The 18,528-nt window shown below is 54.2% G+C and overlaps 2 protein-coding genes across 5 annotated transcripts in view; one reads left to right on the top strand and one right to left on the bottom strand.

Moving 5' to 3' along the window:
* The window catches only part of HBP1 (HMG-box transcription factor 1), a 41,221-nt gene extending 40,452 nt beyond the window's left edge, over positions 1 to 769 (top strand). For all 3 annotated transcript variants that reach the window (XM_038741466.1, XM_038741467.1, XM_038741465.1), the window contains one exon: positions 48 to 769. In XM_038741466.1, coding sequence (XP_038597394.1) covers positions 48 to 65 — 18 coding nt within the window. In that variant the 3' untranslated portion in view covers positions 66 to 769. The remainder of the gene's footprint in view (positions 1 to 47) is intronic.
* A 277-nt stretch (positions 770 to 1,046) lies between these two features.
* The window catches only part of COG5 (component of oligomeric golgi complex 5), a 303,390-nt gene continuing 285,908 nt past the window's right edge, over positions 1,047 to 18,528 (bottom strand). For both annotated transcript variants that reach the window (XM_038741032.1, XM_038741033.1), the window contains 7 exons: positions 12,489 to 12,551; positions 10,450 to 10,553; positions 7,140 to 7,377; positions 4,528 to 4,604; positions 3,763 to 3,889; positions 3,464 to 3,543; positions 1,047 to 1,830 (listed from right to left, as the gene is read on the bottom strand). In XM_038741032.1, the coding sequence (XP_038596960.1) occupies positions 1,716 to 1,830; positions 3,464 to 3,543; positions 3,763 to 3,889; positions 4,528 to 4,604; positions 7,140 to 7,377; positions 10,450 to 10,553; positions 12,489 to 12,551 (804 nt within the window). In that variant the 3' untranslated portion in view covers positions 1,047 to 1,715. The remainder of the gene's footprint in view (positions 1,831 to 3,463; positions 3,544 to 3,762; positions 3,890 to 4,527; positions 4,605 to 7,139; positions 7,378 to 10,449; positions 10,554 to 12,488; positions 12,552 to 18,528) is intronic.

Here is an 18,528-nt window from a genome sequence, read left to right as displayed (position 1 = left end):
GAGCCCACCCTCCCTCGCGGCTGACGGGGGTCCTCCTCCCTCCACAGGGTTCGCAGCAACATTAAACCCGGAGTTTCACCGCTCCTCAGTATCTACAAAACTGTTGACACTTGACGGAAAGAAACCGGACGGCAGGCTTAAGAAGAAGCGGGGGGCCCACCCCCCCCCGCGGTGGACGCGTGCCCGGCCGATACCGACAGCCTCGAGTCTCGAGACGGCCCGAGGGAGGACCCGCTTTCTGCGATAGAGCGTTAAGTAAGCTGAACCTGTCGTCGCCGTAAACCAAATTGCCTTATTTTTCTGCAGAACTTCATATACGTCTATCAGGTATTATAGGCTTGAAAAATCGATAACCTGTGGTGCTACGGAGTACGGTTAGAAGGAGGAGGAGAAGTGTATAAAATGTTTTATTATGTACAAAAAAGTTGGGGGGGGGGTTTAGAAAAACACGTAACTGCTGTTTATACATTGGATCCTTTCTGCTTATTAATCTGTCTAGCACCGACCACGCCCAGATGGTGAGATGGGCACCTCTTGGGGTCTTCGGGGGGATCCGGGCCCCGGGAGTCCTTGACCTTTGCTCCCCCGGACCCCCCCATCTTCCCGGTTCACCCCGGCCTCCTGAGGGCGGCCCCAGAATTTTGCACTTATCGGCCGTGCAACATTTGCACTTTACTTTTTCCTCCGACCGTCTGGTTAGAATAGGGTAGAATCCATTAGCAGTAGAGCCGCTTTTACAATTTTCGTGTCACTTACCTGAGTTGTGGGGGGGCGGCCTGGGGGTGGGGGGGTCCTCTGGTGAAGAATCACAGCTGTACAATTAATTTCAGTTCATGGACATCTTGATGTTACCCCGAAATTTTGCACACTATATTCTTGTATGTTATTTCAAATAAAATGGTAAAAAATAAAGAAGCTATCTTGGTGCATCTTAGAACGTGACATCCGTGTGGCACGCTCGTACCCGATAGACTGCAGGAATGGGTTCGGGAACGAGCAGAAATCCGTTCTGTGGAGTGTGGGTCTTAGAAAAAACACTCGAGAACATCTTTCTAAACATTTTAATGGTTTCAGACTCAGGAAGCCGCCGCCGCCGCTGGATTTTCAAGCCCCCCATCCGTATTGAATCATCTTAAAGCCGAAAGACGCCCATTATTTTCCGAGAGAGAGACAGAGTTAATGGTGGAAAGGTCAAACGCAAGAGTGTGATTGTTTAACCTCTTCTGGTGTGTGATTCTGTTCCAATCCCCAACAGAGTGATTTGAGATCCCTGGGCACTAACCGTTTGGAGGAAGGAAAAGTGGTTCCCAGAGGGTGTTTTAACCGGGGCCTCATCCTCGGGGAGCGGGCCTTTCTGATTTTTGCAGGAGGAAGTTGAGCGGAAACGTCCCGTCTTCTCCCCGTCTTGGACTGGTGTGATCTGCCGCTGCCAGGTTGGTGCTACCCGTGGCCCCGGGTCCCTTGGAAGGCGATCGTCGGTCCTCGGGCCTGGCCCGAGGCCGGACGGCCCGCCCGGAGCCGCCTTGCCAGGCCGAGGACAGGGATGCCGGGAACGCCGGCTCCGGCCTGGCCCCCGAAGTCCTAGCATGGTCTGCCTTTTCGCTTTCGACCCTTAGGGTGGGGCTGAGCCAGGCAGGCCCGAAAGTACCAATCAAGAGCAGAAACTAGAGGGAGCGGAAAGCCGGCAAACTGTCTGGATCCTCCTCCTCCTCCTCCTACTGAAGAGTGGACATGGCTCTCTGCAACAGCTGGATCATTATCGGATAGACGGGTGCAAACTCTTTGCCTTCTCTGGTTCTCACTGACTGAACGTAGGCTTCCAGGGCCCCCCTGAAGGGAAGGTAAATAATAATGATTATGGCATTTGTGAAGCATTTACTATGTGCCAGGCCCTGTACTAAGCAACAAGGATGCAAAAAACCGAAGAAACAGACCGACACTATTGATGTTAAATGCCCTTAAGCCCGACCTTGTCCACCGAACTGGTCCAGGGAGCGCTCTGCACACAGTAAGCGCTCAATACGATTGATTGAATGAATGAATGAATGAATGATGGAAAGCCCGGTCCTGCCTCTCTTCCCCACTGGTGCCCTGTTATCCCCCGGTAGGGTAGGCCAGACCAGGCAAGTTGGGAATAACGGGCTTCACGATGGTGCATTTGCACCCAGCCGTATAATTATCATTCCAAAATTCCTGAGCACGGAGCTATTATTTTCTGGGTCAGTTCTGGTTGAAATGTTAAAGCCAAAACTTCGGGAAAAAGAATCCCCCCCTCCCCCGAAACCTCCAACTGACCTAGAAATGATCCGATGAGAATGGGCCACTGGTCAGCTCTTGCCTCCTGTCCCACCCTCCTGCCCTTTCCAAGTGCTTAGTACAGTGCTCTGCACACAGTAAGTGCTCAATAAATACGACCGAATGAGCGAATGCCCTTCTCTCCCTTTCTGTCTGCCAGTCCTCCTCTGTCTGGCTTCCCCATTCCTGTCCTTTCATTCATTCATTCATTCATTCATTCATTCAGTTGTATTTATTGAGCACTTACTGTGTGCAGAGCACTGTACTAAGCGCTTGGGAAGTACAAGTTGGCAACACATAGAGACGGTCCCTACCCAACAGTGGGCTAACAGCCTAGAAGGGGGAGACAGAGAACAAAACATATTAACAAAATAAATAGAATAAATATGTACAAATAAAATAGAGCAATAAATACGTACAAATATATGTACATACCCTGCTCCTCCTCTTCAAATGTATGTATATAGACGATTGCTTAAGTAATAGCCCATGTAAATCAATCTGTGCAAAGCGCCAAGGTGAGCACATGAGTGCTTGGTTGGTGCAGAAGTGCCGTGAAGGGATATTTGCAGGGTAAGAGGGAGAACTAATTGGGGGGAGAAGAGAAATTAATTGGGGAAGGCCGCTCAGAGATGCGACTTGGGAAGGGCTAGGAAGATGTGGAGAGGTGCAAAGGGGAAATTAGTTTCAGGCCGCGAGGACGATCGAGAGAAGCTGATCTCACAGGCACAGTGAGGAAGTTCCTGGAGGGTGAGGATCACATTTACCAGGTAGCGCGTTCTCCCTAGCACCCACTACACTGCTCTGCACGAGGTAAGCGTTCAGTAAATACCACTGACTGAATGTGAGGATCAGAAGTGTAGAAGAGGAAGAGAGAAGGCAGAGGTCCAGGCTGGCTGTACGGAGGTGAGAATGTCGCTGTCTTCCCCCAAGGCCCTGTTTCCGCGGAGCTGATGCGTGCTCTCACCCTTCCGTATCCATTCATTCATTCAATCGTATTTATTGAGCGCTTACTGTGTGCAGAGCACTGGACTAAGCGCTTGGGAAGTGCAAGTCGGCCACCAAAGGCCAACAGCATCAGATGGCTTCCGGGCCGGTTGGAGATGGTGTGGGAAGGGGAGTTTTCGGCCCACAGCCCCGCCCCGGGTCCCGACGGGGCCTGGGTTACCTGATGAGAACCAGCCTGTCCTTCTCCGACGGATGGTCATCCAGCCACTGGGAGTAGCGGGCGTGGGACCACTCGGCCCGCTGCAGCGAAGACAACCGCGGGTCAGGGCCGGGAGGAGGCCGCTCCCCGCCCCAGGCCCCAAACCACCGAGGCCTCGGGGATGGATCGCCAGCGGGGCCACACTGGGTGCCAGAGGCCGAAATAATCTCCCTCCGCTGCCCAAGTGGTGGGAGGAGCGGAGGCCTCAGCCCGGGGATGTAGAGGGGTGCCCCGGCCGGGGGAGGAGAGCTGCCAGGTACCTGGAATGGCGACTTGAGGTCTGGGGGCGCCCGGGTGAAGAGCAGCTGCAGCACGGTGCTGAACGGGATGACTTCGCCCAGGGCCGGGCTGTTGGCCACGTGCTCGCTGGTCTGGAAGAGCAGGGGCCTGCGGGGGCACAGCGGCCGAGCTGTAGGCTCAGTGAGGAAGGGCCCGGGGCCAGCCGACACCGCGAGTGTCCCCCTCGCCGGCCGCCCTGGGGGTCCAGCCGACGGAGCAAGAACAGGGCAGAAAGGGGTCTCCGGCGCCCACCCCGCTCAAGAGGTGCCCAGAGAGCCGTGGGCCGGCGGCTGCCTCCCGCTGACCGGCGGGTCTGGGGAAGGTCACCTCAGGATCTCTGTGATTCTGGGGTCCCCCGACCCCTTCCTGCCCTCCCACGCCTGCCCCACGGGGTGCAGGAGGGGAGCTTTTCAGACTGAAAGGTACGGCAGGAAAGGGCAGGGCAGGGGAGGGAGCATCCAACTGGGTGGTTGTGTCTACACAGCCCCCGGGATGGCAACCGTGAGGGCTCCCCAGAGCCCTCAAAGGTCCCGGCAGACCCCCCGGCCCAAAGAGGGGGACGCGGTCCTGACCCGACGGCACCCCGGGCCCCCAAGGGGCCACGTGAGAACCAACGAGGGGCACCGTGGGGTGGGATGGAGCGAAGTCCCCCATGCCCCCCGGGGCCCAACTCGGAACGGGGGTCTGTTGTCCGACGGACCCCGAGGCCCGTCCCCGAGCGACGGCGGAGGGAAGGCGGGACTCACCGGAACGATCTCAGCAGCCGGTAGGACTTGCCCAGGTCGGACACCCGTCTACACAGGGGGGCCACCGCCAGCTCCATCTGGAAGATCAAAGGCAGGAGGTCCTTCCCGAGCCCCCCAACTCCGGCGGACGCAGAGAACCGGCTGCCGGCTAGCGACCGGCCGACCGGGGTCTCTCAGAAAACAACCGTGAAGGAACCCGGGTGAGCTGACCAAACCTGCCCCCGTCAGGGATCTCAGCCCGGCCTGCAGGGAGATTCAGCCCCGTTCTCGGGGCCGAAGGCCGCGCGGATGGCCCGTGAACCTGACAACTCCCCTTCCTCCTCCTCCTCAGCCCAGCGTGGCCTAGTGGCAAGAGCACGGGCTCCGTCTCTTGTCAGCTGTATGACCTTGGGCAAGTCACTTAACTTCTCTGGGCTTCCGTTACCTCATCTGTAAAATGGGGATTGAGACGGTGAGCCCTTGGTGGCGCAGCCCGATTACCGTGTATCTCCCCCCGTGCTTAGAACAGTGCTTGGCACATAGTAAGCGCTTCACAAATACCATGATTATTTTTATTATTATTGTCACGGCCAGCAGGATCCCCATTCAGGGACAGCGATAATAATAATAAAAATAATGATAATAATGATGATAATCCTGATATTTGGTAAGCACTTACTCCATAATCGGGCTGGATACAGTGCCCGTCCCACATGGGGCTCACTGTCTTAATCCCCATTTTACAGATAAGGGGACGGAGGGTCAGGGAAGCGAAGTGACTTACCCAAGGTCACACGGCAGACAAGTAGGACGAGAACCCAGGTCCTCCGGCTCCCAAGGCTGTGCTCGTTCCCCTAGGCCACTGAAACTCAAGCCCGTCATTTCTGCTGCTAGTCGGAAAGATGGGCCGACGGGCCCGGCGGCGAAGGTGGTCGTCCGGCCGCGCCGTCACTCGGGGATGGAGAGGGCAGGGGGTGGACGGCTTGACCGTGATTGAAGACGAGAGAGCGTTCATGATGGAGCCTTGGGGGGGTCACCGGCGCTGACCCCCCGGGGAGTCGGGGGAGCGACCTGTCGCGCTGCTCGCAGACCTACCGGAGGCGTGAGACGAATGCAACGGCGCTGCCTTTCCGCATCCATTTGCCTCTTCTACAGAGACATCCGAGGCAAACCCCCACGGGGCACTTGGGCATTTTGAAAGATTAAATCCAGCGTCCTTGGCTTCGGCCCTCGAGGCGGACCGAGCGTTAACACAAATATTAGCCAAGGTGCAAACTGCTGCGATGAGCTGTGGAGCTTGGGAAGAGGCGGAAAATTCTTCCCTCACGGAAGTAGGCTGAATTATTAACGTTCCCAATGAACTTTCCGTCGCTGCTGGACCAGCCCGGAAGACTCCATTTTGGGTTCAGCTGGGCGACTACAGCTGAATGGACTTGTGTCCAGTCTCACCGCTTACAGACAGATTCAGCGTGGCTCCATGGGAAGAGCCCGGGCTATGGAGTCAGAGGTCATGGGTTCTAATCCCGCTCCGCCAACTGTCAGCTGTGTGACTTTGGGGAAGCCCCTTCACTTCTCTGGGCCTCAGTTCCCTCATCTGTAAAATGGGGATTAAGACCGTGAGCCCCACATGGGACAACCTGATCACCTTGCGACCTCCCCAGCGCTTTGCACATAGTAAGCACTTAACAAATGCCATTATTATTATCTTTTCAAACGGACGGTACGGTCTGTTATTTATTTGACCTATTGGTGTACTTACTGAGTGCTTACTGTGTGCAGAGCACTGTACTAAGTGCTACGAAGGGAGAATGAATGCGGCACTTGTTTGTTTTTCCCAGGCGCTTACTTCAGTGCCCCGCGCCCAGTCAATCCTCCCCGCCTGGCCGGGGCAGAGCGGGCAGTGAGGAGACCCCTGGACCGCGTGGGAGAGGAAGGGGACTCAACTAGATTAATTTTGCTTTCAGCTCTAAGACTCTATCCTTCATTTGGTCCCAGTGGAATACCTTTTTTAAACCCTGAGCTAATAATAATAATAATAATAATAATAATGGCATTTAAGCGCTTACTATGTGCAAAGCACTGTTCTAAGCGCTAGGGAGGATACAAGGTGATTAAGTTGTCCCACGTGGGGCTCACAGCCTTAATCCCCACTTTACAGATGAGGGAACCGAGGCCCAGAGAAGGGAAGCGACTTGCTGAAAGTCCCATGGCTGACAGTTGGCAGGGCGGGATTAGAACCCATGACTTGCCCAAAGTCCAGCTAGGCACCGTTTTTTTTGCTGTTTTTCACTGCGAGATGCTACCGTCCGGATTTCTGCGATAACCTTACTGATCTAGGCTCGTCTCTACGGCGATGGGGGGGCCGGGTGGTCCTCTGCACTCTCACTGAGGGGGCAGAGCGGGGTGGGAAAGCAGGGGCCAGCGTGGTAAATGGGTGGCTTACGTCGCCGGCCACCGCTTAGCTTGAACGCGGCGTCCTGAGATCCGCTCAGCTGTTCCAAAACTACCACCTCCCCTCTCCGGCCCGGGGAAGCTGCGAGGAGCCGGACCTCTCGCTCAGGGTTCGCCGCTGCCATCGCGAGGGGACAGCGGCGTCCGTCGGGGCGGGGGGCCCCGCGGGCGTCCCCGTTTACCTGGGCGAAATCAGCGGCCAGCCGCATCTTGCCTCCCTCGCCGAGGGGCCGCAGGAGGCTGGCGTTGCGGACGAAGAGCTGGATGGCCCGCCGGGCGATGGCTTCCGTCTGGTCGAACACAAAGTCCTGGCACTCGAAGTGTCGGAAGTAGTCGCTCATGACTCTCGCTATGAAGCCCTGGAGCTCCTTCATGTAGAGCGAGCAGGGGGTCGCCGACTTCCCCGGGCCGGACACCGAGCTGGGGAGGAAGAGAGGCAGAGATCACCCGTCCGCGCACCCGCCCCGCCGCCGCTCACCGTCCGACCTTCGGGATCTGACGGAGGAAGGAGAGTCCCCTGAGGTCAGGATGGAGACGTCTCTAGGCCCCATCGAGGCCCACGATTCTCCATCCGCTGAGGTGCTCCAACTGGCAGGCGGAGCCTCGGGGGGTCCCCGACCCATCCCGGGTCAGGAACCCACGGCCCCAAAGCAATCCTCTCCCTTCCTCTCCAATCCGGTCATCCTCCAGCGGTAGAGCCGTCCACAGACCCGGCCTATTCCAGCCGACGGGGCCGAGAAACCCGGCCGGCCAAGGCTCGCGACACCATTTATAATTTACGAATGCCCGTAATCCTTCCGGAAAGGGAGCGTGACGGGGCCATCAAATATTGATAGGCAATCGCGTTGTCCTGAAATTAGAAATCCCTTGGCCGGAGGGGGCCAATCAGACAGCGAGCCGGCCTGGGCTCTGCCGAACAGTTCTTCCGTTTTTATCAATAAGAGATGCGGGCTCTACGTTTTAATAGGGATGTGGAAAAATCGGGGAGGGCAAGGAGAACTCGTCAGAATGAGGCCAGCCAAGGGAAACGGAGAGGTCAGGGATGCTGTCCAGACTGAAGAGGGGTGGTTTCTAAACCATCTCTGGGGGTCCGAAGGGGAAACCGGCCGGCTCCAGACCAACTGGGAGAATTAGGAGCCAACGACAGTGAGGGGGCCTGCCGGCGCAGGAAGCCGAAGGCCTAGTGGTGCGAGAGGTAAAAGAGCAGGTGCCCAGAGAGATCGGCCAACTCCCACAGCTGACAAATTGCTCTTTCGGGACCCGCTATCTTCCGTTACGCTCCCGTCCCCCTTTGAACCCCACTTCCGAGCAGTCCCCTACTCGTGATTTTGGGGCGGCGAAGTTCTGGGTTAGCCTCTAACCGGGCCATGGTGCTGCCCTCCTTGGCCTTTATCGGGTAAAGAGAAGCAGCGTGGCTCACTGGAAAGAGCCCGGGCTTTGGAGGAGTCGGAGGTCAGAGGTTCAAGCCCCGGGCTCCACCAATTGTCAGCTGTGTGACTTTGGGCAAGTCACTTCACTTCTCTGGGCCTCAGTTCCCTCATCTGTAAAATGGGGATGAAAACTGTGAGCCCCCCGGGGGGGCAACCTGATCACCTTGTCACCTCCCCAGTGCTTAGAACGGTGCTTTGCACATAGTAAGCGCTTAATAAATGCCATTATTATTATTATTATTATTATTAATGAGATGGGAGGACCCAGGGGAGTTTAGCATTCACTCATTCAATAGTATTTAATAGTAAGCGCTTAATAAATGCCATCATTATTATTATTAATGAGACGGGAGGACCCAGGGGAGTTTAGCATTCATTCATTCAATCGTATTTAACAGTAGGCGCTTAATAAATGCCATCATTATTATTATTATTAATGAGACGGGAGGACCCAGGGGGGTTTAGCATTCATTCATTCAATCGTATTTAACAGTAGGCGCTTAATAAATGCCATCATTATTATTATTATGAATGAGACGGGAGGACCCAGGGGAGTTTAGCATTCATTCATTCAATCGTATTTAATAGTAGGCGCTTAATAAATGCCATCATTATTATTATTATGAATGAGACGGGAGGACCCAGGGGAGTTTAGCATTCATTCATTCAATCGTATTTAATAGAAGGTGCTTAATAAATGCCATCATTATTATTATTATTAATGTGACAGGAGGACCCAGGGGAGTTTAGCATTCATTCATTCAATCGTATTTAATAGTAAGCGCTTAATAAATGCCATCAATATTATTATTATTAATGAGACGGGAGGACCCAGGGGAGCTTAGCATTCATTCATTCATTCATTCAATCGTATTTATTGCGCGCTTACTGTGTGCAGAGCACTGGACTAAGCGCTTGGGAAGTAGCAGTGTGGCCTATTGGATAGAGCCCAGGCCTGAGAGTCAGAAGGACCTGGATTCTAATCCTGGTCTGCCACCTGTCTGCTGTGTGACCTTGAGCAAGTCACTTCACTTCTCTGGGCCTCAGTTCCCTCCTCTGTGAAATGGGGATTAAGACTTGTGAGCCCTTCAGGGGACAGGGAACTGTGTCCAACCAGATTAGACTGTATCTACCCCGGCACTTAGTACAGCGCCTGGCGCATAGTAAGCGCTAACAAATACCATTAAAAAAAACAACAACAAAAAAGCCCCAAAGATTTTGTCAAGTAGGGGCGTGTTTCCCAGCCAGTGGAATGAGGAAAGAAAGCTCTCGATACGACCCCGTGGACGCCGTTCCCAGGAACGGCGGGCTCACCGCCTGCCTCGGACATGGTTTGGGAGGGTTAGGCCTCCTCGCTGTGTGCGGAGAACGGGGAGAGCACCCCGGGAAAACTACAGAAAACACTAGAGCGAGTCATCGGAAACGGCACGGAACGCGACACACTGGAGGCTCTGGGGTAAGCCTCGCTGAGGTGCTTGTCGAGGGCTTCCAGTGTGCCAAGCACTGTGCTAAGTGCTGGGGCAGAGCCAGGATAATCAGACAATCCCTGGGCCCCACGGGTCTCCCAGTCTGAGGTGGGGGGAAGGAACAGCAGGCATTTAATCCAACTTGTACTTCCCAAGCGCTTGGTACAGTGCTCTGCACACAGTAAACGCTCAATAAATACGACTGAATGAATGAATTTAATCCCCATTTTACGGATGAGGGAACGGAGGCCCAGAGCGGTGAAGTGGCCTGCCCAGGGGGCACAGCGGACGGGGGGGCAGAGCCGGAATTAGAACCCGGGTGTCTTAACTCACATTATCGCCTAGGCTACGCTGCTTCTCTGGAACGCACACTGGGTTTGCTACCACAGCCAGGCTGTGGCACTTCGGCGGGACTCGAGGTAAGTCAGAAAATAACTGCTTAAAGGTCAGCAATAGCCACGGGCAGCCATGGTAGGGTAGGGCCGGGCCCTCCCACCCTCCTGCCAACCCCCGGGAAGCTTCCCCTTCCCCTTCCCCATCCAGAACCTTAGGCCGGGAGCCAGTTGTGTTTTCAGCTGGCAGGAAGGGGCTATTACCCAGAGAAGTCTTCCTGGTGCATGGTGATGATGACGGCTTCGATTGAGTCGCCCACGGACGTCAGCAGGGGCTGCACGGCACTCCCCATCAGAGCGTGGATCGTCTGAAAGGCCGAGATTCAAAACAATTAATAATAAGCGCTTTGCTGTGTGCCAATAATAATAGTAATGATGGCTTACTATGTGCCAATAATAGTGATAGTAATGATGATGGTGTTTCTTAAGCGCTTACTATGTGCAAAGCACTGTTCTAAGCGCTGGGGATACAATGTGATCAAGTTGTCCCACGTGGGGCTCACAGTCTTAATCCCCATTTTTACAGATGTTAAGTGAAGTGACTTGCCCAAGGTCACACAGCAGACTGGTGGCGGAGCGGGATGCCAAGCGCTGTTCTAAACACTGGGGCAGGTACAAGGTGATCAGGCTGTCCCACCTGGGGCTCACAGTCTTCACCGTTTTCCAGATGAGGGAACTGAGGCACAGAGAAGTGAAGCGACTGGCCCGAAGTCACACAGCTGCGAAGAAGCGGGGCTGGGATTAGAACCCGAGCCCGTGCTCTTTCCACTAAGCCGCCACGCTGCTTCTCAACCAGGGAGGGCCACGCCGAATTAATACGGGTGAAACGGAGGTTGGTTTTTCCAGAGAGGTTTTCCCTGAGCCGGAAGGACGCGGCTGGATCCCCGGTAACCAGTGGCCGGCCCTAGTTTCCTCACTATCCGACTGATAGTGAGGAAATAGTGACTCTCTCTGTCCCGGGGCGGGTGTTCATCTACGTTAACGGTTCCGCTGAGTGACGTTATTTCACCGTACCCACAGGCGAAAACGACAGTAAGAGCTTAACATATTCCTTTCTCTCGGCTCTGACGTCTCCAAAGTAGAGGATGAAAGGACGGTGCGGCTAGAGGTGAGGCCTCCTTATAGTAAGTAGTCAAGATGGACAAAAATCCTCGTAACTATCATAGGTGTCAACTTTGAATTTTGAGGGTGGGGGTGAAGGGGCAGGGGACTAGGACGAGGAAGCTATGGGGGTCATTCCCCACTCGCCTCCTTGGAGTTGGCACCCACTATCCCACACTCCCCATAACGTCCGCCCTCTGCTCACCCCCGCTCCGAGCCACTCGTTCCACCCTGTCTCCTTCCTTTCCCAGGTCTCGCTAAAGAGGAAAGGACCCCCAGGGAAACATCCTTCAGCTCCAAGCGGGGCAGGGAGGGTCCCAAGTAGCATGTCTCCCTTTGGTAGTTTCAAGAGTCTCCACATCGGCTGAGCGGATCTAGCTCCAAGAGCCGGCCGTGTGGGTCTGTGCCTGGTGGCCGGTGGCCAGGGAGATTTGGGAATTAGAGAGCTGTTGCCAGCTTGTACTTCCCAAGCGCTTCGTACAGTGCTCTGCCCACCGTAAGCGCTCAATAAATACGACTGACAATCAATGAATGACCCGAGCTAGGAGATCCGCTCTTTCCTGGTGACCGCGGGCCCCCTGCTTCAAGTCCGGGGCAACCCTGGTCGCTTTTCCTGCGCTTGCCTGGCTTTTGGCTAGAGAGTGGGCCTCCTCCCAGCCCCGAGGGAACCCTCAGGGGCAGGGCCCCCAAGGGTGGCATCTAAGTGAATGCCAATCTGCTAGGGGGGGACAGGTCCTCTGTGGCAAGCAAGTGCCACCGTTGGCCCGGAGGGTGACCCTTGACACCACACACACAGGTTGTCCCGTTCCCCTGCCCACTGCAGTGGATGCAGCGGAACGGCACACTGCTTTCCAGGACCAAAGGATTTAAATCTGCGGGCACCTCACAAGACCCCCACAGCGGATGTGTAGGCTCTCTCCTGGGGCGGGGGGTGTGTGCAGCTGGCCGCTGAGAGTCCCGGGGAACCCATACAAACAATCGAAAGTAATCAATAACGGGCTTTGGAGAATCAACTAGGGCCCCTCACCTCCCCTCTCCCCCAAAATGACACTTGAGGGAAGTCAATAAGGTGGCAGGGAAGCCACCTCCCCAGCCTGGGACCCAGTCAGAAGTTTCCAGCGGGGCTGCAGCTTTATCATTACCTTGAGGGCCGAGGCGATGGTCTGCTCGGCTGCCGGAGGGAACGAACTCTGACTGGAAATAACCTGCAAAGCAAAGCTTTCAGATCAGGTTGAGCCTCTGGTAAGTTCTTCCGTCTTTTCCAACAAGCCGTCAGACGGATCCCACTTCATTCATTCATTCAGTACTGTACTAAGTGCTTGGGAAAGTACAATGCAGCAATAAAGAGACAATCCATGCCCACAACCGGCTTACAGTTTGGGGCGCGGGGGGGAGACGGGCAGACATCAAAACAAGTAAACGGGCGTCAATAAAAATAAACAGAATTCTAGATATATACATAAGTGCTGTCGGGTGGGGCGAGAGGAGGGGAGAGCAAAGAGAGAGTCGAGGTGACGGGGAAGGGAGGGGGAGCTGAAGAAGACGGGTTCAGTCAAACAATGGACGATATTCAGCGCTCACTGTGTGCAGGGCACTGTACTCAACCAATCAATCAATGGACTATATTGAGCATTGACTGTGTGCTAAGCGTTTGGGAGAGGACACACAACAGAGGGTACTGCTGGCTCTGGACAACCCACCCCAATGTCCCCATTAGAGTTGGGGCCCGGGCTGCTAATGAATTCCTTCTGCGCTACAACTGAATGAACGAAAGAGCGAATGCCCTTCTTCATCATCATCAATCGTATTTATTGAGCGCTTACTGTGTGCAGAGCACTGTACTAAGCGCTTGGGAAGTACAGGTTGGCAACATATAGAGACAGTCCCTACCCAACAGTGGGCCATTTGCACCCATTCTTCAATGTCTGACGGCTCCTTCGCCGCTGCCTTCAAACTCACATCTCCCCTGATCCCAAAACCCTTCCTCCAGACACCCCGGCACCAGTTGCCCCATCTTCCCCCTGCCACTCCCACCCAAATGACTTGAAAAAGAGTTGAACGCGCCTGTGGCCGTAACTTCTCCTCCAAGGCAGTGTGGCTTAATGGAAAGACCGGGGGTTTGGGAGTGTGCAGGCAAACAGGCAAATCCCTCAACTTCTCTGCGTCTGCAGAACGGGGATAAAACGCCTGCTCTCCCTCCCTCCTAGGCTATGGGCCCTAAGCGGGGCAGGGGCTGTGCCCCTCTATCCACCCCAATAATTGATGCAGTGTTTGACACGCACTAAGCGTATAGTAAATGCCATTGTTATTATTAGTAGTACAACTCCCTTCTTGATCCTCTCCAGTCTCTTCGCTCCACAGAGATTGCTCTCCTCAAGGCCACCAACGCCAAATCCGACGGACTCTACTGTATCCTAGTCCTCCTTGACCTCTCGCTGCCTTTGACCCCGTAGACCGCTCCCTTCTTCTGGAAACACTCTCTGACCCTGGTTTTCCTGAAATGGTTTCTCCTAGACCTTGCTTACATTCCCGGCCAGTCCTCCTGAGATTCTTTGGCCGGCTCTTCTCTGTGTTGGTGTCCCTCGAGGCTCAGTTCTGGGTCCCCTGCTCTCTCTGCTTTCACTCCCTTGGGGAGCCCCTCCTCTCCTATGGCTTCTCCCACCTACGGCCTCTGTGCAGACGGCGCCCAACTCGACCTGACTGCATTTGATCTCTCTCCTTTTCTGCAATCGTGTATTCCCCCCCGCCTCCGGGGCATCTCTCCACGGCCGTCCCGCCGACAGCTCAAGCTTAACACGGCCAAAATTGAACTTAACCTTCCCTCCTGAATCCTCTCCTCCAGCGAATTCTCCGACGACAGTTGCCACCACCACTGTCTTTCTCATCTCTACAGCACACGGACCAAGGCATTTTCTCTTGACTCCCCCCTCTCTCTTTCAAATCCCACATTCAATCTGTCTGTTCTTCCTCCAGCACATTTCCAGAATACTCCTTTTCCCTTTGTCCAAATGGCCACCTCGCTGGTCCAAACACTCGTAATTTCTTGGCTTGACCGCTGCATCAGCCTCCTGGCTGATCTCCCGGAGGCGTCCAGTCCATCGCCCTTCCCTCTGCTGCTGGGATCATTGTTTTCCCAAAGTAAGGTTTTTCCCACATCTCCCCGCCCCTCAAAAACCTCCAACTGTCACCCCAAATTCCTGCATCAAGCAGAAACCTCTGACCACTGGCCTTAAAGCGTTCAATCACCCTCCCCTACACCTGATCCACTCTCTTCTCCTAATAATAATGACAGTAATGATGGTGTTTGTTAAGTGCTTATTATGCGCCAAGCACTGGGGTAGATACAAGCTAATAATAATAATAATAATGGCATTTGTAAAGCGCTTACTACATGCAAAGCACTGTTCTAGGCACTGGGGACGATACAAGGTGATCAGGTTGTCCCACGTGGGGCTCACAGTCTTAATCCCCATTTTACAGATGAGGTCACTGAGGCTCAGAGGAGTTAAGTGACTTGTCCAAGGTCACACAGCAGGCGTGGTGGGGCCAGGATTCGAACCCATGACCTTCGCCTCCAGAGCCAGGGCTCTTCCCACCGAGCCACGCTGCTTCCCCCTATCAGGTTGGACGCTGTCCCTGTCCCACATGGAGCTCACCATTTTAGTCCCCATTTTGCAGGTGAGGTAACTGAGGCACAGAGAAGTGAAGTGACTCGCCCAAGGTCACCCAGCAGACGAGCGGCGGAGGCAGGATTCGAACCCATGATCCCCAGAGTCATGTTCTATCCACCAGGCCACGCTGCTTCTTACTTGACCTCAGCTCACCCTTTCGGTTAATCTCAAACCAACTCACTGTACCTCGTTCCCATTTCATCTCTTCCGCTTCTGATATTGTCCCGCCGCCCCGCCTGGAACTCCTTTCCCTTTTAAATCCGACCGACCACAGGTCTCCACAGCTCTAAAGCCCTTCTAACAAGTTATGTTGCCAACTTGTACTTCCCAAGCGCTTAGGACAGTGCTCTGCACACAGTCAGTGCTCAATAAATACAACTGATTGATCCTGAAATCGAATGTCCAGGAAGTCTCCCCCGATCAAATCCTCTACTCCCCAGATTAGCCACTTGCAGAAGCAGTACGGCCTAGAGGAAAGAAAGAGCACGGGCCCAGGGGTTAGAGGATCTAGCTTCTAACCCTGGCTCTGTCACTTGCTGTGTCACCCTGTGCAAGTCGCTTAATTTCTCTGAGCCTCAGTTTCCTCACCTGTAAAATGGGGATTCAATCCCTGTTCTCCTTCCTATTTAGAGTGCGAGCCCCATGTGGGACAGGGACTGTGTCCGACCCGATTGACTTCTTTTCTAATAGACCACGGCTGCAGATCTTGTACATATTTACTATTCTATTCATTTTATTTTGTTAATACGTTTTGTTTTGTTATTTGTCTCCCCCTTCTAGACTGTGAGTCCGCTGTTGGGTAGGGACCGTCTCTATATGCTGCCAATTTGGACTTCCCAAGCGCTTAGTACAGTGCTCTGCACACAGTAAGTGCTCAATAAATACGACTGAATGAATGAAACATAGCAAGAGAGTAACAAATACCATATATTATACTCACATATCCTTACTCTGCACACAGTAAGAGCTCAATAAATACCATCGGTCGATTGATTGGAAAGACCTTCCCTCTTCGTTCAATCGTATTATTGAGCACTTACTGTGTGCAGAGCACTGTGCTAAGTGTTTGGGAGACTACAAAATAATAAACACACACATTCCCTGGGGAGACAGGCATTAATATAAATAAATTACAGATACATACATTAGTGCTGTGGGGCCGGGAGGGAGGATATATAAAAGGAGTAAGTCAGGGGCACTCAATCAATCAATCGTATTTACTGAGCGCTTACTGTGTGCAGAGCACTGTATTAAGCGCTTGGGAAGTGCAAGTTGGCAACATATAGAGACAGTCCCTACCCAACAGTGGGCTCACAGTCAGAAGAGTAAAAGAGGGCTTAGTCAAGGCAGGCCTTTTAATAATAATAATAGTATTTGTTAAGCACTTACTATGTGCCAAGCTCTGTTCTAAGCACTGGGGTAGATACAAGGTAATCAGGTTGTCCCAAGCGGGGCTCACAGTCTTAATCCCCATTTTACAGATGAGGTAACTGAGGCGCAGACAAGTGAAGTGACTTGCCCGAGGTCACACAGCAGACAAGCAGCGGAGGCGGAATTAGAACCTACAACCTCTGATTCCCAAGCCTGTGCTCTTTCCCCTGGGCCACGCTGCTTCTCCGACGGGAAGAGAGGAGGGAAGAGGGGAAGCAAGGAGGGAAAGGAGGGGAGGGAGGAGGAGAAGGAAGGTGGAGGGAGAGGAAGGAGGGGGGAGGATAAGAGGAAAAGGGCGAAGGAAGGGGGAGGGAGAGAAGGAGAAAGAGGGAAGGGAGAGAGGGGGAGGAAGGAAAAGAGGAAGGGAAGGAGGGAGAGGGAGGAAGAGGAGCAGGGATGGACGGAGAAAGGTGGGCAGGGATGGAGGGAGAGGGGCAGGAATGGACTCCAAGTTCTTAGTACAGTGCTTTGCTTATAACAAACGCTCAATAAAATCCATTGATGAGGAGGAGGAGGAGGGAGGGACTCCCTCCTAGAAGTGCAGTTACCAGAGAGAGTGTGCTCCCGTAAGCAAGCCATTTGTTAAGTGCTTACTATGTGTCAAGCGTTGTTCTAAGTGCTGGCGGGGAGACGCAATCCCCTCTGAAAGCTTTTCTTCCCTCGAGGTTTAGCCAGCTGCATCTGGAGCCCCAGATGACTCTGTGAAAGTCGGCTGAAGGGCAATCATTTATCCTTTCCGAAGCATTAACGAGGAGGAAAGGCAGGCGTGCTCTGCTCACAGCAAGCCCTCAATTAACACCGCCGATTGATTAAATGAAAGGGTTGGAGGCGGCAGTGTAAGTCTCTGCAGGTGACCGGTCGCCAGCCAGCCTGTCCGCCCACCGCCCCCGACCTCAAGGGTCGGAGGACACGCCGGGGTGGTGAGGGGAGTTGGCTGGATAGCAGCTAACTGCTCCAAATCCACAGCAAACTCCACTCTTCGGCAACCACTCAGCACTTTGGTTTCATTCTTTAATATAAAACTGATGAAATCAACACTAAGATCATTCATTCATTCAATCGTATTTATTGAGCGCTTACTGTGGGCAGAGCACTGTACTAAGCGCTTGGGAAGGACAAATCAGTAACACATAGAGACGGTCCCTCCCCAAGAACGGGCTCACAGTCTACTGGATGTCCTGCCATCCTCACACACTTTACATTTCCAAAACAGAACTCCTCATCTTTCCACCCAAACCCCGTCCTTCCCCTGATTGGAGAGTTTACGGTTCGTTTTTTTCCCCTCTAGAGGATTTCTTTTTTTAATTCAACGTTAGCCCGAGCAGGAAGTTGAGATGCCGGACTAATTACGAAAGTTCATCGACAGTATTTGCTGAGCGTGTTCTCTAAGCACGGCACTGTACTAAGCGCTTAGGAGAGTACAGTAGAGTTAGTAGACTTAATCCCTACCCTCAAGGAGTTAACAGTCTATCAGGGGAGACGGACATTCAGTTAATCGATATACAACCCAGCTCTGCTGCCCGTCTCCTGGCCTCGTACGCCTCTGCCTCCTGGCCGTCGGCCCCCTGTCTCCTGGTCCAGTACTCCTCTGTCTCCCGGACCTGGTCCCTCTGTGCATCCTGGACTTGGTCTCCTTCTACCTCCAGGCCCCTGGGTCTCTCTCAATCCCGGCCCTTGGTTCCCTCTACCTCCGGGCCCCGGTCCAACTGTCTCCCAGCCCAGGTACCCCACTATCCCCCAACCCTGGTCCCCGTCTGCCTCCCCACACTGGTCCCCTTCTACCTCCCACTCCTGGTCCCCCCCTACCTCCCACTCCTGGTCCCCCTCTGCCTGCCCTGGTCCCCCTCTGCCTCTCAGACCTGCTTCCCCTCTGCTTCTCGACGTGGTCCCCCTCTGCCTCCCGGTCCAGGTTCCCCGCCGAATCCTGGCCCTTTTCCCCCTCTGCATCCAGGACCTGGTCCCCCTGTCTCCCGGCCCAGGTAGCCCCTCTGCCTCTGGGCCCTGATCTCCCTCCGCCTCCCCATGCTGGTCCCCCTCCGCCTCCCTATCCTGGTTCCCCCCACCTCTCAGCCCTAGTCCC

This window comes from Tachyglossus aculeatus, assembly GCF_015852505.1.
Source record: "Tachyglossus aculeatus isolate mTacAcu1 chromosome 12 unlocalized genomic scaffold, mTacAcu1.pri SUPER_6_unloc_1, whole genome shotgun sequence".
Taxonomy (NCBI): domain Eukaryota; kingdom Metazoa; phylum Chordata; class Mammalia; order Monotremata; family Tachyglossidae; genus Tachyglossus; species Tachyglossus aculeatus.
The sequence above is the reverse complement of the archived record's forward strand: the minus strand, read 5'-3'. Positions and strand labels throughout refer to the sequence as shown.